Genomic DNA, 24,216 nt, shown 5'->3' with positions numbered 1-24,216 from the left:
GGGCTTTCTCTAGTTGGGGCGAGTAGGGGGCTACTCTGTTTTGTTATACCATCTTCACGTTGTGGTGCCTTCTCTTGTTGCCTATCATGAGCTCTAAAGCGTGGGCTCAGTAGTTGTGGTTCGTGAGCTTAGTTGCTCCATAACATGTGGAATCTTCCTAGGCCAGGGATTGAACCTTTGTCCCTTGCATTGGCAGGTGGATTCTTATCCACTGTACCACCAGAGAAGTCTAAGTCTCTTACTTTTTTGTTAATGGTATTGCCACTTATTATCCCAATGACTCAGGGTGGGAAGGTAGAAGGTTAATTTCAATATTTTTCCCTTCCCAATATCTTCACATCTGATTAGCTACAAACTCCTATGGTTTCCCTCTGAAGTACTATTCCTATTTGTCTTTTCCTTCCTATTTTCACTGCTGTCATCTATTACCTTTCAGTGGTATTAATGTAATAGCCTGATAATTTATCCTGTTCTATAGTCACTGCTATACAATATTTAATAATCTTAAAGAATAATTATGATGGTGTCATACTCCATTCAAAATCATCAAAAAATAGCTTCCTTGTGCCCACTGGAGTGCAAACATCTCAGCTTGCCATCCAAGGTTCTTTCTTCATAATTTAGTTTCAACCTTTTCATTCCACAATAAAAAAAAATTTTTTTTAAACATATTTGGCTGCAACGGATCTTAACTGTCCTATGTGGGATCTAGTTCCCTGACCAGGGATGGAACACGGGGTCCCTGCACAGAAGTGTGGAGTCTTAGCCACTAGACCACCAGGGAAGTCTCCTTATTCTACATTTATTGCAGACTTTACCACACATTTTACATTCTAATTACCTGAGCTTTAGTCTTGCAATATATCGCATACTGTAGTCAGTACAAGGTGCTAGGAATCCACTGGGAAGTAGTATAGACCAATGGATTCTTTCTCATTCCTGCCTCTTGGACATCATTCTGATCTCGGCCCTACTCTTCTGCACCTTGGACTCCAGACCAGACTTTTATAAGAACTTTACTGTTCCTACCCCAAGGCGGGCCTAAGGGGAAAAAAGAAGGCCAAGGGAGAGGAACAGAAAAAGACTGCAAAGTGCGAAAGTGAAGTGTGAAAACTGGAACCCTCCTTCCCCTATCAGCTACAGCAGGGCCCTCAATGAGGCCCAGGACTGAGCTTGGCTGAGAAAACAGGAGAGGAGTCAGTTTCAGAGAGGACGGCTTGTCATTACGAAAACCTTCACAGCCTCTGGTTTCTCTGCCCGCAGTCCAGGCTCTGCCGCTCACTGTCTGCTGGAGCAGTCCAGGCCGGCGTCACCTGGCCTCGCTCGCTCCCTCGGGGCGCTCTCCCTCCCCGCAGAAGCAGTTCCCGCCTCAAGCGGCCGCCGGGCTCACGGAGGAGGGGCGCCTAGCTGATTCCAACCTCCTCGGGCGCGGAGCACCCGGACCCGCCCCCCGCGCCAGTTGCCAGGGAGCGGTTGCCATAGAGCTGAGCAGTTGTCCGCGTGCGCAGGCGGAAGTCCCGGATTGAGGCGCCGCCATTTTTCCTGCCCGGACGCGGAGCGAGAGGCTGAGAGTCGGAGACGCTATCCGCTTCCATCCGTCGCGCAGACCCTGCCGGAGCCGCTGCCGCTATGGATGATCGGGAGGATCTGGTGTACCAGGCGAAGCTGGCCGAGCAGGCTGAGCGATACGACGGTGAGTTGGGGGGGCAACGGGGGGCTGGAATTCTCGGACCCTCTGCCGCCGCCCACAGAGGCCGGGAGCGGGAGACAAAATGGCGGCATCGTCGCCAAGCCCGGCCCGGGGACGTGGATTCGGGAAGCAGGAAATAGCCTGTGGGCTCCCAGAGCGGTAGGAGGCTCCAGGCCCAGGAATTTGACCCCTTGGGCGTCCTCATCTGCAGACACACGACAGCTAGGAGGCCAAGGCCCTGGGGTGGAGGAGTTGGTTGTAAAATGGCGGCTGGGGGGAGGGCGAGTCCTGGGGCGGGGGAGGGGGAGGAGATGGCGGGTGCTGTCTCGGGGCGAGCAATCCCCAGGGGAGCTTCTGGGCTGGTTTTGGGACGTGGTGAACAATTGGGTGGCGTGATGAAGCAAGAAACACCCGCCACATGGGGGAGAGTGGCGACCGGGAGCTGGAGCGCGGGCGCCTTTCAGGGAAATATGGCGGGTGGGGGCGGTGGCTTTTCCCCGGAGGCCCAATGTGGGGCGGTGGCTGTGGAGTCTCACAAAGGAGAACCCCTTCGAGCTGAGGGCTTCTCCGAGCTTGTGGTGGGGGGCAGCCTTAGATAGGGGTGGGGGAAGGACGGAAAGAGTGGGAATCACTGCAGTTCATCCTTGGGCGGAGGCCAGCTGAGATGCTACGATCGGATTTCCTTCCCTTAGGCCGGCACACGTTGTATGCCGTTTTTTAGGTTTCCCGTTCAATCTCGCCTTTTTCTAGGGGGCTCTAGAAAAACGTCCCTCACGCTCCCTCTCCTCAGACTTACCCCGGAGAGCTCGAAGTTTCTGTTACCGTTTTCTGGGCTCCATAAACTGTAGAACATGGAACAGGAAACAAGGAGCTCATGACTCTCTCAGAGCCTTTCCCATGCCTGTGCCTCAGTCTACCGGTATTTAAAAATGATGACTTTCCTGTTTATACGCAGCATATGACAAATGGAATGACCTGTTGAAAAATAAAGTTTTTCCAAACAACGTTTAGTGACTATTTTGGTTGACTCCCCTGGCTTAGAATGGTTCCTCCTTCGTTGGGGATCTTTATCAATCCCAAGGCACTCAGCAGAGACTTGGGTTTTTCTATTAACGTAAGGGATCTCGGCAGATCCTGTTTTCTTCCCTCCGTTTTTAATAAACGGTTTTATGTACAGATTCGAACAGTTTTTTTCTTTCATTGCTCCTTTGTTTTTAAAGGTGCCATGGTCATTTTTCAGAACTTTATTGAAATGGTCCCTGTGTCTGTTCGGTCAGTCCCAAACTGCTGTTTTTTAAAATTGCCCCTCCCGACTTCGGTCCCCCACCCTCCATTTTGGACCTTGGTACTTGAATTGACTCCACGTCCGTTAAGCTAGCATTATCAAAACAAAAAATCATATATATGTTTTTTATGTTTTTAATGCTGTTGTGGGATGAGATATGGTTGGATTCAGGTGTTATTGATCTTGAATTAAGCCACTTCAAAATACTGTGTGGGGACTTTCCTTGAATGCCTTTGGTCACGTGAATAGCCTCAGGGCTAGTCCGTGTGTGTCATCATTCATTAGGATTCGGGAATTTGAAAATTAGGAGAAAAGACCTCGAACTCAAAATTTAGTTAAGATCTCTAAATTTCGTTTCATAAATCCTTAAATTGCTCTTTGTATTGAACAAGATTATTGTTAGGAGGTGGAGGGGAATATGATGGGGAAGTACAGCTCAAGGTCAGATTTGTCTTTATTTCAGTATTTAAAAGTCAAAACTCCTTGTATGAAAGTTTTTTTTTTCTCTTGTCCCAAATAAGTTCCCCTCTTAATCTATCACTGCACTTGGGAAGAAACTCGAAATTATATTGGAATGTTTTCTTTAGGGATTTAGTCTCTGAGTAAAACTGCTGTAATCACCAGAAAGGAAAAGTTGTTTTTGTTTTTTTTAAAGAACTTGTTTTAAAAACTGATTGGAAGCTTGTGATTGTAGCTTCCAAGTAAGTGACAGTTCAGTGTGAAATACATATTTTGGAATTGAGTATTGAGCGTTTTTGACCAAAGGCTTAATTGGTTATTCAATACAGGACTGTAGAGCCACATCCTTAACGTTGATTAAATGTTAGAGGTGTCTTTCAGGATCAAAAGGTGGTGGTGGGGGACAGGTGGGATATATGATCTGCCAGGTGGAGCGGAACTCCTTTGATTGTTGGGCACAAAATTGGAAGGGATTCATTGGAAAGGAAGAAGAGGAAGACAGTCATTAGGAATCAGTCTGTACTTGTGTCCATTCCTTAATTGGGTGCAATAATTCAGTTTTGTTTGTGGCAACAAAAAATGATTCCGTGGTTTTAGTTATCAAACAATTTATCAAGTATGGGGAAGGTGAAAAATATATTTGACGATTTGGTTTGGAGTAGTTGGGTATAAATATTGGCTTTTCTTGTTTCTGCAGTACTTTATGTTTTTATTTTGCACATTATATTGAACCTAATACACTTTTTGGTAGCATCATTCAATTCTGTATTGGAGAATTGGAATCGATTGAAAGAAACTATTTAATGGTACTGGAGAACGAACTAACCTGCCTTCAGGAAAAGGACAGTTTGGGATTGCAGACAGAAAAAGTACAGAAGTTTCGGGCTAGGACAGTCGGCTTTCAAGATTAAATCTAGTCTTCTGTTATGTAACAACAGTAGTCTCAGGGATAGTTTTTGTATCATTCATAGCTATATTCAGCAGATCATCTTTTAGCCTTCTTAACTTCGCATCATGTCTATGAACCGTATGAGGGATAGTGGGGAAATGAGTACTTTTCTACATTTTTTGAGAATAGAGGGGTCTGCATAAACTACGTTTGGGTTGGAGTTGCTGCTTTTGTCCTCTGCTCACTTCTCTTCTCTGTGGTGATCAGCTCCACCTGAGGCAGGGGTAGCATTTTGGTGGGTTTCTTTTGATCAGTCTGTGACTGCAGCACCAGGAATGCATCTGTTCCGAGTGCTTGAGAGCGCCCCTTCTGAGACACCAGAGCCCCATCTCTGACTTATTCTGAGGGGCGCGGTGCATTTTTTGAATCAACTCCTTAATGTCCAGCTTGTTAGGGAAAAAGAGTGGGTAAATTAACTTAGTAATGAGTTTAAAAGCATGGGTTAATTATCAATCCTTTGACTATAACTCAGTATTTTTTGTTGTTACCGTTTCAGCTAACTTTATTGCATATGTTTTTTCCTCCTACCTAATCATAAACAGAGTTGGATAGTGCAGTTAGAAAATGCCTCCTGCTTTTGGTTTTTGTATTTAAAGTGGTTGCTCTTTTGTGACGCTTGTGTGTGAGTACACTGTACATAGTTCTGTATATGCGCAGTACGGTATTGTGCATATTGGACATTATTTCAGTCTATTTTGTTTACAAAACTATGGAATAGAATGAAATCATGAATCTTTGCAGTTTGAGATGGTGATAGGGTAAATTCTTGCTGTGGACATTTCTAGGCACTCTCTTCACCTTTGTATGAAAAGGTCTCAATTTGAATTCTAGAATGGGGGAGAACACAAATAATTAAACTGAGCAAATTTTGGATTTCAGTACAAGCAAACCCATCAAAAGCCCATAGAGACAGCCTATTCATAGTTGTTTAATAGGTTGGTCAAGGAAATATGAAATGTTTTAAAAATTTCTTGACTTTCACCTGATAAAGCAAGTGAAATTTTATCATAGTAAATTAATGTATCTAATTTTACAAATGAATTTCAAATACTTTAAGAAGTTGATCTGAAAGCATCTTTTTTTTTCCTTTGACCGTCTGTAAGGCTTATTTTGCAGAAGTTTTCAGCCTTATATTTCAGTAGTGTGTGTATTTAAACAGTAATGACAGGCATAGGATAAAGGTTAAAATTTTAAACTTTATAAACTTCTGCATTTATATAGAACTTCACATTTTGCAGACTACCTTCACAAAATTTTTTACTTTTTTCATGTAATACTGATGTAGGAAATGTTATTTCTATTTTATGGTTCACAAAAGAGAATTTTGAGATTTAGTGATTAAAAAAATTTTTTTTCTATATCGCATGACTAGTTGGCAAGTGTATAGCAAATCCAGAACTTGTCTGTCTGACCTTTAGACCAGCCAGTACTCTTATTTCTTCTGAGCCACTTACAAAAGACCTATGTGAAATTAAATCAGATGGTGCCGTGTGGGGGAAGGGAGTATTCTTTTCTTTTTTTAAGCAGTTACTTCACATAATATATCTTGGTATTTGTGACTTGACTAATATCCATTGTAACTTTTTTGTTTTCTTTCAAAAACAAGGCACAGTGAAGGAAGCTAGAGTGAGGGATTGTAGGTAATTTAAGTGTTGGTATTAAAATTTTTTTGGTTTATCACAATGTCTGTACTGAGATATAGTTTAGTGCCATACATTTCTATAACGTACTTTTAACAGGTGTCTGCCTCTTACCCTAGTCTTAATGGATGCAACCCTTAAATTAATGACAGTCAGAAATTTTGGGGCAGGGAGGTTGGCACATGATTCACAAATGTTCCAAATAGTAACTTAGCTTAGCTGTCAAACAGAATCTGTTAAGGGGTAGTGGGAAACACATACAAAATTATATATTTGCTGTTTTTAAAATGGTCAGTTAACACTTTGATATAGTTATATAACAAATCGAAGTTGACAACTTGGTTTGTTCAGATAACTTTTACTGTTTGAGCTCATGAAATATTCATGCAGGTCACACTCCTAGGAACAGTTTCAGAAGTTCAAGTTTACCAAGTTGTAATAACAACTGCCGTAATAATAAAAGGGTCATCATAATTTATAATCCAAATCGAGATACCTTGAAATGAAGGGATGCAAATTCATAATTGTGCCGAAATGGGTTGTCTTGAGCTGCAAGCTTGACCTATGATCATCCTGTGTGCATTTGTGTGTGTATGTATGCATGCATGTGTGCGCTCAGTTGTATCCAACTCTTCTGGTACACTAGGGACTGTAACCCATCAGGCGTCTCTATTTATGGGATTTTCTTGGCCAGGATACTAGAATGGGTTGCTAATTCCTCTTTCAGGTTTTCTTCCCTACGCAGGGATTGAACTCTGCATCTCTTGTGTCTCCTGCCTTGGCCAGTGCATTCTGTACCACTGAACAACTTGGGAATCCCTTGATCATCCTACTTAAGACCATTTCTTGCTGCCCTGCCAGTTGTCTCATTGAGAAAGTTCCCTAAGCTTTGTCTATTCCTCTACCACCAAGATCTTAAATCTGAACCCCCAGAATATTGATTTTCTTTCCAATGAAGTTATCATTTGGCAGAACGTTAGACAAATGAAAGGCAAAGTTAAAGCTTTCCTGCTCTCAATCTCCTTTCTCCCAAATAAGAGCTAGAAAAGTCATGGATATGGTAGTTACTGAAAATAGAGCTTGTTGGCATACCAGCTAGTCAGTTTGACTGATAGTGTCAAAGCCAAGTGTGTTGGTTTTATATATGTCTACTTTGAACTAGACTTGTGTGTAGAAATACTTGCCTTAGGTGTTAGCAGCAGCGTCTGTCTTATGTTCAGAACTTTCTTCTCCAAATAACATTAAAGAAAAAATTATTTATATGTCTGTACTGGGTCTTAGTTGTGGATGAGTTACAGCCTGCGAACTCCTAGCTGCAACATGTGGAATCTGGTTCCTTGGCCAGGGTTCGAACCCGGGCCCTCAGCATTGGGAGCACAGAGCCTTAGCCACTGGACCACCAGGGAAGTCGCCTAAATAACATTTTTAAAGTCTTCAACTGAGTCTTGTTATGACTGTTATGTTTAGAACACCAAATCCTGAATAGTTTAGAAAGCATGATCATTATGCTGATTTATCTTTTTTGAAATTTAATCTTGAATTTATTGTCTCTCTTCCAGTGGTCCATTACAGTAGCTGGGTAGATTGGTTATTGATTTGTGATTAGGGCAGGATTTTATCTAGCTACAGGAGTATGAAATGTGTTTGTTAAATTCTTTGTGTAAAATTTCAAGGAGACACATTACTATGAGTAAGAATTATGACTTCCATACTTTGTCAGATTTGGTATAGTGCAAGAGGCCTTGGAATCATTCTGAATTCCCCATCTGTAGAATGGAGATTAACAGTGTCTATCTTGCTTGCTAATTTACAGGGTGCTATGAATTTGTCAAGTTTTGTACACTACAAGGTATAATTATAAGGTAGTAGTATTAATTGTGAAGACTTTGTATTACCCATTGTCAGAGATGATGTGAATGTTTTTGCTGCAGAACTACATACATATTAGAGAATAACCTTTCTTGAGTTATACTTAAGTGTATTCTCATGGATTTAGTGTCTAAGTTATATTTGTATGAAGGTTTTCAAAATCCTTAAATCTTAACACCTGTAAAATTGCATATCCAGAAGATAAAGGTTGTCCAGATTTATTCTCAAGCAGTATAAAGCTATTCTTTGGCCATCTTGAGCTGATATGTAGTTCTTTTTTGGCCCTATTATGGCATGCGCGATTGTTCCCCGACCAGGGATGGAACCTGTGCCCCCTACCAGTGGACTGCCAGGGAAGAAGAAGGACTTCCCTGGCAGTTCTTTGGTATTAATTTCAGGTTAATATCCAGGAGGATATATTGATCTCCCTAGCAGATACAGTACCTGTTAGTTATGGGTTTGGGATGAAAGGTTCCATAGTTTATAAAAAAGAAAAATAGATCAGTGTTTAAAAAATACCTGCATGTTAACAGTCTCAGGTTACTGACTAGGAAAAATTATTACCAGTTTCATGAGAGGTGATTCTAAAGGCTTAATGTAAGCCTTGGACAGTGAATGGGTTCTGATTAAAGGAAGCTGGGCTTCCCTGGTAGTTCAGATGGTAAAGCGTCTACCTACAGTGCGGGAGACCCAGGTTCGATCCTTGGGTCTGGAAGATCCCCTGGAGAAGGAAACGGCAACCCACTCCAGTATTCATGCCTGGAAAATCCCATTTACCGAGGAGCCTGGTGAGCTACAGTCCATGGGGTCATAAAGAGTCGGACACAACTGAGCAACCTCACTTACGTGAATTAATACTACTAAATCCTTGGTGGTTAGTCATTCGAAGATTCAGTTCAGTTCAGTCGCTTAGTCGTGACCGACTCTTTGCGACCACATGAATCACAGGACGCCAGGCCTCCCTGTCCATCACCAACTCCCAGAGTTCACTCAAACTCATGTCCATTGAGTCGGTGATGCCATCTAGCCATCTCATTCTCTGTCATCCCCTTCTCCTCCCGCCCCCAATCCTTCCCAGCATCAGAGTCTTTTCCAGTGAGTCAACTCTTCTCATGAGGTGGCCAAAGTATTGGACTTTCAGCTTTAGCATCAGTCCTTCCAATGAACACCCAGGATTGATCTCCTCTAGAATGGACTGGTTGGCTCTCCTTGCAGTCCAAGGGACTCTCAAGAGTCTTCTCCAGCACCACAGTTCAAAAGCATCAATTCTTCGGCGATCAGCTTTCTTCACAGTCCAACACTCACATCCATACATGACCACTGGAAAAACTATAGCCTTGACTAGACGGACCTTTGTTGGCAAAGTAATGTCTCTGCTTTTTAATATACTATCTAGGTTGGTCACAACTTTCCATCCAGGGAGTAAGTGTCTTTTAATTTCATGGCTGCAATCACCATCTGCAGTGATTTTGGAGCCGAAAAAAATAAAGTCTGCCACTGTTTCCCCATCTATTTCCCATGAAGTGATGGGACCAGATGCCATGATCTTTGTTTTCTGAATGTTGAGCTTCAAGCCAACCTTTTCACTCCTCTTTCACTTTCATCAAGAGACTTTTTAGTTCCTCTCCACTTTCTACCATAAGGGTGGTGTCATCTGCATATCTGAGGTTATTGATATTTCTCCCGGCAGTCTTGATTCCAGCTTGTGCTTCTTCCAGCCCAGTGTTCCTCATGATGTACTCTGCATATAAGTTAAATAAACAGGGTGACAATATACAACCTTGATGTACTCCTTTTCCTATTTGGAACCAGTCTGTTGTTCCATGTCCAGTTCTAACTCTAGCTTCCTGACCTGCATACCGGTTTCTCAAGAGGCAGGTCAGGTGGTCTGGTATGCCCATCTCTTTCAGAATGTTCCACAGTTTATTGTGATCCACACAGTCAAAGGCTTTGGCGTAGTCAATGAAGCAGAAATAGATGTTTTTCTGGAACTCTCTTGCTTTCTCCATGATCCAGAGGATGTTGGCAATTTGATCTCTGGTGCCTCTGCCTTTTCTAAAACCTGCTTGAACATTTGGAAGTTCAAGGTTCACATATTGCTGAAGCTTAGCTTGGAGAATTTTGAGCATGACTTTACTAGCGTGTGAGATGAGTGCAATTGTGAGGTAGTTTGGGCATTCTTTGGCATTGCCTTTCTTTGGGATTGGAATGAAGACTGAACTTTTCCAGTCCTGTGGCCACTGCTGAGTTTTCCAAATTTGCTGGCATATTGAGTGCAGCACTTTCACAGCATCATCTTTCAGGATTTGAAAGAGCTCAACTGGAATTCCATCACCTCCACTAGCTTTGTTCATAGTGATGCTTTCTAAGGCCCACTTGACTTCACATTATAAGATGGTCTGGTTCCAGGTGAGTGATCACGCCATCGTGATTATCTTGGTCGTGAAGATCTTTTTTGTACAGTTCTTCTGTGTATTCTTGCCACCTCTTCGTAATATCTTCTGCTTCTGTTAGGTCCATACCATTTCTGTCCTTTATTGAGCCCATCTTTGCATGAAATGTTCACTTGGTATCTCTAATTTTCTTGAAGAGATCTCTAGTCTTTCCTATTATGTTGTTTTCCTCTATTTCTTTGCATTGATCGCTGAGGAAGGCTTTCTTATCTCTCCTTGCTATTCTTTGGAACTCTGCATTCAGATGCTTATATCTTTGCTTTTCTCCTTTGCTTTTCGCTTCTCTTCTTTTCACGGCTATTTGTAAAGCCTCCTCAGACAGCCATTTTGCTTTTTTGCATTTGTTTTCCATGGGAATGGTCTTGGTCCCTGTCTCCTGTACAATGTCACGAACCTCCGTCCATAATTCATCAGGCACTCTATCAGATCTAGTCCCTTAAATCTATTTCTCACTTCCACTGTATAATCATAAGGGATTTGATTTAGGTCATATCTGAATGGTCTAGTGGTTTTCCCTACTTTCTTCAATTTAAGTCTGAATTTGGCAGTAAGGAGTTCATGATCTGAGCCACAGTCTGCTCCTGGTCTTGTTTTTGCTAACTGTATAGAGCTTCTCCATCTTTGGCTGCAAAGAATATAATCAGTCTGATTTCGGTGTTGACCATCTGGTGAAGATACAGTAGGACTTTGGAATGGCTGTTGTGACTTCTTTTGTGTTGTAGAAATGTGTCCTGTTTAAGAGTTTGTGTGATTAATTGCCCATAATGGGCTAAATTATAAATTAGTAAACATTTATGATAGGATTACCATGAAAATTTCAAAACATATGCCCTTTGACTATAAAAATATCACTTGCTTCTGTAAGTTTGTCAAAAGGTATTAGTACAAAATTTTTTTGTGTGCAGAGTAGACACCCCCTGCCCAAGTTACTCTGGGAACTTCCTGGTGGTCCAGTAGTTAATACCCTGAGCTCCCAATGCCGGGGGCATGGGTTCAGTTCCTGGCCAGGGAACTAAATCCCACATGCCGCAACTAAAGATCCTACATGCTACATCTAAGACCCAGGGCAGCCAAATAAAATAAAAATACATTACTATGAAAGTTAAGATTTGTGTGAAATTCTGCAGAAACTATGGAAAGATTTAGACTCTCAGCTCATTTTTTTTCCTCCCCTCCCATGTGTACATTTGGTCATTTACTTCCCCAATCTTTTTCTTTCTACCTCCACCTCTTCACCTCATCTTTTTGTGGTTCTGCTACAATAGACCTGTTTGCATGCCTGAGGGACTGTCTTCTTAAATTCTGAGAGGAGAAATCTGTTTGAGTAGAGTAAGAGGGATTTTTCCCCCCTCCATCAATATTGAGACTAATGGAGAGAGAACCTTTATGCAATCAAAATTATAAAATCTGTAAAAGGATGTCTTGTTTTTCTACCTACCAGAAACTAATTAGGAATGTTTAAAATTTTTTAAAGGGCAAATTTTTTTTTTTATTGGACCGGTTGTATGGCTTATCAAATCTTAGTTCCCCAACCAGGGATCAAACCTAGGCCCTTGGCAGTGAAACGGGAATTCCCAAGGCTAAAAATTTTTTACTTTTTAAGAGAAGATGCGAATTAATTTTAGAGAGAGAGGCTTCTCTGTTTAGGCTGGTGCGTGAATAAGAAAAACGGTACATATTTGAGTGTCAAGATTATTGTGTTTTGAAAAGCCTTAGTGTTCAGAGTATGTACCAGGCACTTGGGATTTATCAGTAAACAAAATAGACAAAAAGTCCGTTCACGGGGCTTATTTTGCTGTAAATGTATAAATGCTTTTATTTTTTAAAATATTTATTTGGCTGAGACAGGTCTTAGTTGCAGCACTCAGGGTGGGATCTGTGTGTCATGCGGGACCTTTTGTCAGAGCAAGAGGACTATAGTTGTGACTTCAGTTGTTGAAGCACAAGGGCATAGTTGCTCTGCGGCACGTAGAATTTTAGTTCTCCAACCGGGCGTCAAACCTGTGTCCCTGCATTGCAAGGCAGATTCTTAACGACTGGACAACCAGGGAAGCCCCTATATAAATGCTTTTTAGAATTACTACTCTTCTGTTAGAATGTGTAATTAAGAGTTAATTTGAGTTAGTCAATCGCAACACTAGTGTTTAGTATAATTGTAGGGCATTATATCTGGTGCTGGTTCCTGTCCCATGTGAAAGACTTGTAGAAAGCTACGTTTTTTCTTCATTAGTTAGAGTTAAGTGGTATTAACAAAAGTTTTCCTCAAATTATTTTCATAGACTGTGATAGTAAAATACTATATAAATATCATCTGTTATTTATTGGCAGCTATTGTAGGTGCTTACCATTATCTCAGTCCTCAAAAACAACCCTGCAGAGAAGGTACTACCCATTTTACAGACAAAGATTAAGAACCTTAGGAAAAGTGGTAACAGTAGGGGATCACTGGGATTCAGCTAGTCTTTTCATTTCCAAACTGATATTCCACTCAATATCTATGCAAACATTAGTTCAAGCCAGTTGCTCTATTTTGTTCCTTACATTTTAATTTTATGACTCAAAGGTTGCTTTGAACATCTTTTGGCTTATTTTGTTACCTTTCATATAGGAAGAAGACAGAAGAGTATAGTATGTAGGTTGAGTGTATTTTCTAGTGGAGAGAGACAAAAGTAGCTATGAAACAAATTAATTTCAGCTGGGGATTGTGTCTGTAATTTTGGGTTTTACTCCAGTCAGCTGAGCTACTGGTTCAGTTACTTATATAATATTCATTTTATATAGTTTAACGTAATGTTGAGTGGTGGTTGGAAGGCCTGCAAGGTGAGGCCTCAGTATACCCCAAGTGACATCAGCTTTTAAGGAAGCACCAGGATTAGTGAGGGAGTGTCTCTGAATGTTTCCCTCAGAGATTGGTTTTGCTTTTTTTACTTTAGTTGATTTTACCGACTTCCACTTTCTAGGTCTGTTTTTTTCCTCAGGGTGATGGATTCAAATTTGCTGCATTTGCAATTCTTTTAATGCAGCACTGTCTCATAGTTCTCTTGGAACTATGCAACATAGGAACTCTGGGTATTTTGATCACTTTGGAGAAGAGGTGTATAAAATCCTGCTTTTCCCCCCAAATAGCATGAGTGGAATTTCATCTTTTTTTTTGCTAGTTGTCAAGGATAAAGAGAATTTAGAAAGACTCTACCCTCATTGTTCTTTCCAGACAAGAATTGGTCTCAGTGTTACACTTCACAGTAAAATTCAATTGTAAGAAACTGTTTGGATTTATTAGATTATATAGTGTTAATATGATTCCTTAAGTGTAATCATTAGAATTCCATTTATTAATTTGGTATTTTTCTTACTGTATTGTATTTTAAAGAAATGTCTCCTTTCCCATTACCCATTGTGAGAGTCTTTCTAGCTTTGAAATCTTAGCTAGTGCTGTTCCTCAATCCCCTAGCTTTTTCATATGGCCATTGAATATGTTCATGTGGTATTTTACTTAATCAAGGAATCAAGAAATTAAAGTGTTGCGCATGAGAAAAATTACTACTGTTTGTAAATTCTTGATATGAGACTGAAGCTTAGAAGGTCTGGGAACTTAATGATACAACCTTTCTCTTTATGTATCTTTTCGGTAGATGGCTTTTCAGGTGGTTCTTTTGACCTTGGGTTTAGACCAGTTGCTAAGTCAAGTTAGTGTTTTCTCTTCCTAACAGTTAATATTGGAGTTTCAGCTTTAGCATCAGTCCTTCCAATGAACACCCAGGTTGATCTCCTTTAGGATGGACTGGTTGGATCTCCTTGCAGTCCAAGGGACTCTCAAGAGTCTTCATCAATTCTTCGGCGATCAGCCCTTATCACAGTCCAACTCTCCAATACTTTGGCCACCTCATGCAACGAGTTGTCTCACTGGAAGAGTCTGATGCTGGGAGGGATTGGGGGTGGGAGGAGACAGGGATGACAGAGAATGAGATGGCTTGATGGCATCACCGACTCGATGGAGGTGAGTTTGAGTGAACTCCGGGAGTTGGTGATGGACAGGGAGGCCTGGCGGGCTGTGATTCATGGGGTCGCAAAGAGTCAGACACGACTGAGCGACCGAACTGAACAGTTAATATACACTGTTAATATGGTCCTTCCTTCATCTTTTACAACTGTAAAAGATGTATTACTTTATTTACATAAAGTAATAAAGATGCTAACTACATCATGACGTACCATTGATTAAGAAAAAACCTGGGTTTCAGATTGTTGTGTAAAAAAGTTTCCTAAAATACGTATTTATGGTATATATACATAATATACTATATTCTTTCATTGGAAAGTCATTATGTATGTTATTCAGCCCTGTGCCTTTTTCCCTCAACAAAACATTTTGAATATAAAAAAAGTTTTTAAAATAAAAATTGGACCATTTCAACCAGTCTAACATGAAAATTTTAAACATTAAAATTTCTCATTTGTTCACCTTTGTCAGTCTATCTTTAAGGAAGGAAACCTTTCTAAGAGATTTTACTGTACAGCCAGGGTTGAGAACCACTGGAATAGATCATTTTTCAAACATGTCACTGAATTAGAGTCACCGAGAGTGCTGCTTACGGCATTTGATATATAATGGAACTATATGTAAGCTTGTTCTGTTTTTTTCTGGTCTCCCGTAAATGTGTTATCATACTTTCATAATTTAAAAAAGTTAAAAATCAGCTGTAATACAGACTTCAGGTATATAGTTACATTTGACTAGATGTCTTTGTAGAGCTCCCTTCTATTAAATATTATAATTATCAGAGACCCTGAGTTTGAGAATATGGGGAATTCTGTGGCAATACTGCATAGTTTTTTGTCTGGTTTTTTAAAGAAATTGTCAATTCTTACTTTTTGAGTGGTCCTTATGAATGGACCTCTATTTTTTCCCCTTAATGTAGTTTATTGATTTCTGTCACTTTGCCTTGTATCTGCCTCTGTATTTTCATACTATATTTTGGTTAGTTGATAGGATTAGGAGTTCACTTCTTCCTCTTCACAGTCATTCCTAAAGATTTCTCCTATATATCCATTCTTGTGCTTTTTTTTCTTTCATTGTATATTTTAATCGATAGGTATTTATTTAACATTTCTTAGGAATGTTCCCCCTTGTGAATGATAAAATAATTTATGATACCTAATATAAAGGCGTTTACTAGGAGTTTAGTTTTCCTCCTGGAGAAGAAAATGGCAACCCACTCCAGTACTCTTGCCTGGAAAATTCCATAGATGGAGGAGCCTGGTGGGCTATAGTCCATGGGGTCCACTTTTAGTTTTCCTAGTTTTAATAGATGAGATACTCATTGGGGTGGATAAGATGTGGATGGTGGGAGAGGGAGATTGCTTCAGATGTATAATCAAAGGTATTATATGGGGTGAAGCATATGAGGCCTAAGAATGGAATTGTCTGTTCCAGAAAGAAAATAAATGAAGCCAGATTATACAAGAGGCTTTGTTTATTAGATTTAGATTTAAGTTCTGTGTGTATTTTTTGTAATGATAAATAGTTTAATTCAGCAAGAGCATGCTCTGAAGTATATGTAGTAAAAATTGACAGAACTATGGGAAGAAGTTGACAAACCTGTTAACTGTATTGGGAGGTTTCAGTAAACATCTCTTAGTAAATGGTAAGTCAGGCAGAAAAAAACAAGTGTAGAACCTTAGAACAACACAATTAACAAGTTTGAATAAAAGGACATAAAAGAAAATATATACCCAGCTGTAAGAGAATATACATTATTTTCAAGCACAAATAGAACACTTATAAAAATGCATTATGCAGTCATAAAGTAAGTCTCTGCAAATTTGAAAGAATAATCCTTATAGACCATTTAATTTTAAATTAATTGCTACACAGATCACCAAGAGGTCTTCTTTAAGTAGAGATTATAACCAGAGGGTTGTGATGGTGGATGGGATTCTGCTTTTTCATAAGCCAGCTGATGTCTGATGTTACTTGTCTGCAGACTGCACTTCCTTTATCAAGGATTATAGATGGTGATCTTCAACTGCAGCTTCTTAGTTTGAGTTTCTCGAGAAGTGGACCCTGAAACAAAAGATTTAGGAGCCAGTGATTTACTTTGTTGGTGAAGGAAACATCATTTGGAACGTGAGGGCCAGCTGATAGCCAGTAAAGGTGTATTATCAGGCTGACTACCTCGGTGGGCAGTTGTCACTGAATTACCATGGAAGAACTTTGAAGACCAAGTGTCAAACATATGTCTCATAGCCTTCTACTGGAAAAAGAGAGAAGTCAGTGCCTGACTTCAAAGGACAGGCTCATATGCTTATTAGGGATAAATGCAGCTGGTGATTTGAAGTTGAAGCCAGTGCTCATTTCTTGATTTCTGAAAATCCTAGGGCCTGTAAAAATTACGTTAAATCTACTCTGCCTGCACTCTATAAATGGAACAAAAAAGCCTGGATGTTTAGCACGTCTATTTACAACATGCTTTATTGAATATTTTAAGCCCACTGTTGAGACCTACTGCTTAAGAAAAAAGATTCCTTTCAACAATTGCTCATTGACAATGCACCTGGTCACCCAAGAGCTCTGATGGAGATGTATGATGAAATTAATGCTGTTTTCATGTCTGCTAACACAACATACATTCTGCAGCCCATGGATTAAGGAGTCATTTGAAGTTTAAAGTCTTATTGTTTATGAAGATAGTGATTCCTCTGGTGGATCTGAGTGAAGTAAATTGAAAACCATTTGGAAAGGATTCTCCATTCTAGATGCCATTAAGACTAAGTTCTATGTTCTTTATTTAGCTCATTACTGTGTCAAGTACTTTGTCAACACTCCAAGTGCTTACATCTTCCTGGATTTCTGTCTGTCTGTTTTTAAATCTTACTAGAGGCAAACAAAGAAAAGGATTTTAACATGTTATTGGGTTCCTATCAGGTGCCAGGGAGTTTATGATGCAGTCTCGTTTTAACCCTCATAACCCAATGAGTGGTGGCTATCTTCCAAATTGTAATGAGGAAACAGGTTCATAAAGGTTAAGTGACAGGAGAAGGAAATGGCAACCCACTCCAGTATTCTTGCCTGGAAAATCCCATGGATGGAAGAGCCTGGTAGGCTACATACAGTCCATGGAGTCACAAAGAGTTGGACACAACTGAGTGACTTCACTTTAAGGATCAGGAACACAGATTCCTTTGCTTTTTCCATCGATGTCCTATACATAGAAGGTCTTGATATTTGTTGAATGACTCTTTTAGGACATAATGTTTTTGTAAAGAATTCTATGAGGAACATTTTAATAAAGCAATCAAAATTTAAAAAAGGTTAAGTGACGTAGGTCAAAGATATATGTAGCAATGACAAGAATAGTAAAAATGATACTGAAATAAAATAAGATCCCTTTGAGAGGCTTCCCCTATTTTGTTTTCAGCATCCTGCTTGTTTCCTGGTACTCAACACAAAATGTAGATGTCACATTTTTAATTCTGTGTGCTTTCAACCATTTAAACTTTTGTTTAAAGAAAAATCCCAGGAATGGCTTCCAAATCTTGACCAAACTGTTTACTCTCATTACTTTTTTAACAATTCTTTCTTAATACGTGTAAGATACGTGTCAATGTTTTGGTCAGTTTTAATGAAAGATAACTAGTGATTACTGTAGCTTTTTATTTCTCTAGGAACATGTCAGTGATAGAAGATGACTCCTAAAACTACACACATTAGCTTTTTATTGTATTTGTAGATATTTTCCAATTATTAACTATTGGAATTAAGAAAAAAAATTTTTTTGGCTGCAACATGTGGTTTGTGATCTTAGTTTCCCAACCAGAGATCAAACCCAGCCCCTTGATAGTTAAAAACATGGAGTCCTAACCACTGGACTGCCAGGGAGTTCCCAGTTAAGAATTTTTCAATAGACTGAGTTACTATTTTGAGTAATGTAAAATCTTAAGTTGTGTTTTAGCACCACATGGAACTCTTTAGTGATTTGGACGCACACTCATAAAAGTGCAAAAAACCTGTTAAAAGTGTCGTATCACAGACTTTGTGACTCAGCTGAATTATTAGTGGTAAAACTAAATTGTCAAATTCGGCAGGGATTTTAATGTTCAGTTGCCAATATAAGTCACTTTGCTTTCTGAGAATATATTTTGTAACCAGCTTAATCTGATGGGCTTATGAAAATATAGCTCTGTCCAAAACCATGTTCCCTAGGGATCATACTGAATTTGTTTGATAGTTAGCCGATAATACCTGCCCTTAAAATTACCCAAATCAGATTTCTTTTCTGTGCCTTATGGTACATAGTTGTTGGTGCCAGTAGTGTGTTTGTCACTGTGACACAGAAAAAGAGTTTTAGAAAAAAATTGGCTCCATCTGTATATTCCTAAATATTAATGGTAATTGCTACTAAGAAATGAATCACAGAAACCTCATAGAAGTCATGAGTCCGTCAGATCATCTGAAAGCAGCACACCTGGACATTCACGTAAATAACTGCCTTTTTAAAAAAATTAGATTTATGTTTTTGGCTGTGGTGGGTCTTTGTTGCTGCCCGCAGGCTTTCTTTAGTTGTGGAGAGTGGGGGCTACTTCCTTCATTGTGGTGGCTGCTTTTGTGGAGCACAGGCTCTGGGCAAACAGGCTTCAGTAGTTGTGACACACAAGCTTAGTTGACAAGCTTAGTTGACAAGCTAAGTTGACTGAGCATGTTGGATCTTCCCAGGCCAGGGATTGAACCTGTGTCCCTTGCATTGCAAGACGAATTCTTAACCACTGGATCACCAGGGAAACCTCTCACAAAGGTAACTTTCTATAGAAATACTGTCATTGGTTTCATGAGATCAGAAGTATCTGAGTGAAGATTGCTTCTTATGTAAATTGGTCATTTTCTGTGACTCTTCCTTTTTACTTAAAGATCTGCAGTATATGGTAAATTCCTCTTAGATTTTAGTACCTTGGAAATTTTTTTCCCAACACACTTGCAACTTCTTTTTATCAAATACAGTAACAATTTAACTTGGGATATTTTAAGTTGTTGCTTCCTTTGTCATTAACCATAGGCAAAATTTGTTATCAGCATTAATTAATTGCCTGTAATTCTGATGCGTATCTATGCTTTTATAAGTAATGTCTGATTTGACAGTTTTTTAAAAATCTTAGTGTGGTTTCATTAGCTTTTTTAAAAGCTATATTGAGTCACTGTGGTGTGCCCTCCCCTCTTCTTCCAGCCTTTTGTACTTGAGCAGTGAGGTCATGTGAGTTGTTTTGGCCAGTGAAATGTGAGCAGAAATTTTTGTTTGTCTAACTATATAGAGGCAGTGACGAACCCTTTCCTGATTTCTTCTGTTTCTCCCCTTGCCTCTTGGACTGAAGTACCAAATCTGAAATGAAGCCTGAAGTACCAAATGTTACAACTTAAAGATGGTGGCCTCTCCCAAACATTTGAGTGAGAAGGAAACCTTTGTTGTGTCAAGGCTCTGAGACTTGAGAATAATTTGGTTTCCAAGCACACCTGTTCTATTGCTTTGGGATTACAGAGTTATCAATTACAGTTGAGAAAGGCTGGAAACATGTTGACTTTCTCTTTGTACCTTCAGTTTTGGGATGTTAAATAGATTCCATCCAGGCCTTTCTGCTTCCAGAGTCTTAGGGGAGGCCTATCTGTCTAAAGATTATATGCCAGATTCTCTAAAGATGAATAAAATCAGCCTTTGGCTGTTAGGTTAAGTATGTACATGCTGTCATATGAAGGGCATTTTGCATTCGTGGCCTGCTTCAAAGTGAATGAATAATTAAAGGGTATAACACTCCCCCCTTTTGTGCAAACTGAGTCCGTGGTGGAGTTCCTTCTTTTCATCCCTTAATTTCTAAACCATATCTCTTCAGAACTAAGTATTGAGATTTCTAAGGGAGACAGTCATCACATGAAGTTCTTTGACCAACTGGAGCTCTTTCATCTCAGGCTTTTTAGTTCTTTCTTTGTCCTCAGTCTAGCTACTCTCTAAATATTGTTGCTGATACAAGTCTGGTTTTCTGCTTTTTATTCATTTGGGAACTTCTCCCTTCCCCCTAATGCTGCTGCTGCTGCTGCTAAGTCGCTTCAGTCGTGTCCGACTCTGTGCGACCCCATAGACGGCAGCCCACCAGGCTCCCCCGTCCCTGGGATTCTCCAGGTAAGAACACTGGAGTGGGTTGCCATTTCCTTCTCCAATGCATGAAAGTGAAAAGTGAAAGTGAAGTCACTCCCAGTCATGTCCGACTCTTAGCAACCCCATGGACTGTAGCACACCAGGCTTCTCCATCCATGGGATTTTCCAGGCAAGAGTACTGGAGTGGGGTGCCATTGCCTTCTCCTCCCCCTAATGCAGACATCAGGTTTTCCTTTGCTGCTGTTCTGTTTCCCTCTTTTAACCCAGATGACACAAATATTTTTTCTGCTTATGGTACAAGAGGCATTTATCTTCATATATCCTACCTTTCCCTGATAATCTTAAAATGAAAATGTTCTAAACTGTTTGACGCTGGGGGCTTCTTTGCGGTCCTGTGGTTAAGACAGCAAGAGTATGGGTTTGATCCCTGGTTGGGGAACTAAGATCACACACTATGCGACACAGCCAAACAAAACTTTTTCTCAGCAACTGGGAAATTACTTAAGATATTTATTCTCTCCCCCTTAACTGTTCTCATTTAGTGAAGAATGGTTTTTTGTGTTGGTGATTCTTTTTTATTTATTGTATTATCCTTATTTCAGATTTTTATTTTGTAAAGTGTCTGTAATAATAGTCATCGTGTGGTAAAATAAAAAAACTAGGGGGAAATGGTGGCATTATACAGATCTATGCTGCTACTTCTAATTTAACAATAGATCTTTCTCTTTTGAGAAAGTACTCTCATTTAATAGAAATATTAATGTATCTTGGGGCATAAACACTTCTCTGTTAATTCAGGTGTATATATACAAAATTACATTCTGATGGATCCCAGACTAATAATTTCAAACAGCCATGCCTGATAATTAAAAATTGGTCTATAGAGAGATTTTTACTGAGGTGATTTTTATCATTACAACAAGGTAAATTTTACAGAGTTTTACAATTTGCCGAGGTACTTTGCTTTTTTCCCCTCTGGCTTTCCCCATGATAGTTATGCGTCACCCCTGAGATAACTTTGCATTCTTTCCATTTGACATAGTGATTTGGGAAGCTTGCCTTCATGTAAGCTAGAAATAAATTTATTGTCTTAAGTTTATTCTCATGTTGGATCTATGGAGGAGTTTCTTTTCACCACTTCCCAGTTAATTGAAATTCTGTTATCATCTTGTCTGTCATTTGGATTACTTTTCATTGATAAACGGGGACTACAGAGTTTGGGACAGAGCTACTTAGTTTATCTTCATTGTGTGTGTGTGCTCTGCTTGTGTGAGAGAGAGAGAAAATACACAAAATAACAAAATTTACGATGTTGATTATTTTTAATGTATAGTTCAGTGGTGGTAAATAAGTACATTCATATTTTTGTATAGCCATTACTATCCACCCCCATAATTCTTTACATCTTGTAAAATGGAAACTATCCATTAAACAGTAACTTCACTTTCTCCCCTCAGCCTCTGGCAACTAACATTATACTTTATGACTAATTTAAGTATCTCATATAAGTGGAATTGTACAATATTTGTCTTTTTGTGACTGGTTTCTTTCACTTAGCATACTGTTCTCAGTGTTCATCTCTGTTGTAGCATATTGCAGAATTTCCTTACTTTTTAATAGTCCATTGCAAGTGTATACTATGTTTTGCTTATCTGTTAATTCATTGATGGATTCATTGATGGACACTTGGTTGCGTCCATGTTTTAACTATTATGAATAATGCTGCTATAAAAATACCCAAATATATCCCTTTTAAGACTCTGCTTTCAGTTCTTTTTGATAATTACCCAGAAGGGGGAACTGCTGGGTCATATGGTAATTCTATTCAGAAATTTTCAAGGAACCACCATACTTGTTTACACAGCAACTGTACCATTTTACATGTCCACTAATAGGACACGGGGTCCAATTTCTCAACATTCTTGCCAACACCTGTTTTCTGGTTTCTTAATAGTGGCCATCCTAAGGGGTGTGAAGTGAGTGGTAGGTCATCTTAGTCTTTTAAATAGATAAAAGGAAGAGCTGGATTTAAAAGGAAGAGCTGGATTTTTTTCCCTGTTGACTGTCTCTCTATAAACATACCCTGTACTCTAAGGGGCTCTTGATTGGAAATCAAATCTGGTTATTATTTACAATGACACTTCTCTATCCTCTGTTGCAGATTGTTCTGATGGGTTTATTTCCTGCTGCCTCCTTTTTTTCTACTAGCCTGTCACTTTTCCATATCAAAGACAAGTGTGTAGCCTTCATATGCACTTACTTTGTGCCTCTTCTGGATAATCTGTAGCAGATGAATCCATAAGGCTTCTAGAATACAGTATACCAAGTTCTCAGAATATCCCCAAATGCCTTGACTTTGTATTATGAAAGAGTTTTGGTCTTCTTTAGTCATTTCGTGTACAGGATTCAAGATCAGATCATATAATATTATGAGTCTCTACATAGTCTTGTTAATTGGGAATATTATTTGAATGTAGTATAGGCGTTTACTGCTTTCCAGGAGGCGCTAGTGGTAAAGAACTTGCCTGGCAATGCAGGAGACGTAAGAAACAAGAGTTCGATACCTGGGTTGGGAAGATCCCCTGGAGGAGGAAATGGCAACCCACTTCACTATCCTTGCAGGGATAATCCCATGGACAGAGGAACCTGGAGTGCTGCAGTCCATGGGATCGCAAAGAACTAGACACAACTGAAGTGATTTAGCACACAGAGCAGGGTAGTCAGTAACAAATAGAGGCAAGCTGGTTCATTGTAATGAACTAGGCTGTTACTCAGTGAAGGAGAAATGACCTGGAACAAAATAAGCTTAGTATTTGGATCAGATGTCCTTTGAGTTGTGAGGATTACATATTTCAGAGTTTCTATAACAGTGGTGATTTTCACTCAGCTCCCCGTTGTCCCCCAACTATCGAGTCCCAGGAATTGTATATTATTGCCTAAACCTCATGTACCAAACTGCCTCCACAGTGATTTGACCATGAACTGCTGTTCTCTGGTTCATAAATTGTGAACATATTTGCTGCAGAGAGATTTGACAGCCTCCCTCCATGCAGGAAATGCTGAGATCTCATTGATAAAAATAGTTGCTGCAAAGGTGATTTCATGAAATACTAATTGTGTTTGTGTTTGAGAAGTTTATGTGAATACAGTTAGTGTTAATCCTCTGATCTTGGAGGTTTTAAGGGTGTGACTAGTCTAGAATTTTGGATAAATAGGATTTTCACATGGTTTGTTGGTATATTGTAGTTAGGGTTATGTTTCTATTGCTGGTGTTAAACGGATGCTGCGGATGTTAAAAGCTGTTAAGGATGACACCAGTGTTAAGAGAATTTCACTATAGTCATAATTTGCACAAATTGGTACAAAGCACTGGTTGTAAGACTTCTAGCAGTAGCATGAAGCTCTTTCCTCTTCTTATTCATGCTACTCTTAGTCTTATTCCTCCTGGAATGGAGACATTTCTGAAGGCAAAGAGCTATGAGTAGTGTTGGGCTTTTAAAAAGTAACTGCTGTTTAAAAAAAAAAATTTTTTTTCTTTAAATGTATTTGACTGTTCTGGGTCTTAGTTGTGGCATGTGGATTTTTTTTTTTTTTTAAGTTGCAGCATGTGGGATCTGGTTCCCTGACCAGGAATTGAGCCCAGGCGCCCTGCATTGAGAGCTTGGAGTCTGGACCACCAGGGAATTCGCTGCTTTTAAACTCAGTAATTAAAAAGCAGGTAACACAAAAACC

General features: G+C 39.6%; 1 protein-coding gene across 2 annotated transcripts in view; it reads left to right on the top strand.

The window, feature by feature from the left end:
• Positions 1 to 1,507: 1,507 nt before the first annotated feature.
• Positions 1,508 to 24,216, top strand: part of YWHAE (tyrosine 3-monooxygenase/tryptophan 5-monooxygenase activation protein epsilon) — a 38,971-nt gene continuing 16,262 nt past the window's right edge. The window contains exon 1 of one of the 2 annotated variants that reach the window (XM_055403090.2): positions 1,508 to 1,693. In XM_055403090.2, the coding sequence (XP_055259065.1) occupies positions 1,630 to 1,693 (64 nt within the window). In that variant the 5' untranslated portion in view covers positions 1,508 to 1,629. The remainder of the gene's footprint in view (positions 1,694 to 24,216) is intronic. The other variant, XM_055403081.2, reaches the window with a different exon arrangement.

This window comes from Moschus berezovskii, chromosome 20 (assembly GCF_049115385.1).
Source record: "Moschus berezovskii isolate FMDL1 chromosome 20, NW_MosBer_1.0, whole genome shotgun sequence".
NCBI lineage: Eukaryota > Metazoa > Chordata > Mammalia > Artiodactyla > Moschidae > Moschus > Moschus berezovskii.
Note: the sequence above shows the minus strand (reverse complement) of the source record. Positions and strands in the feature narration are given on the sequence as shown.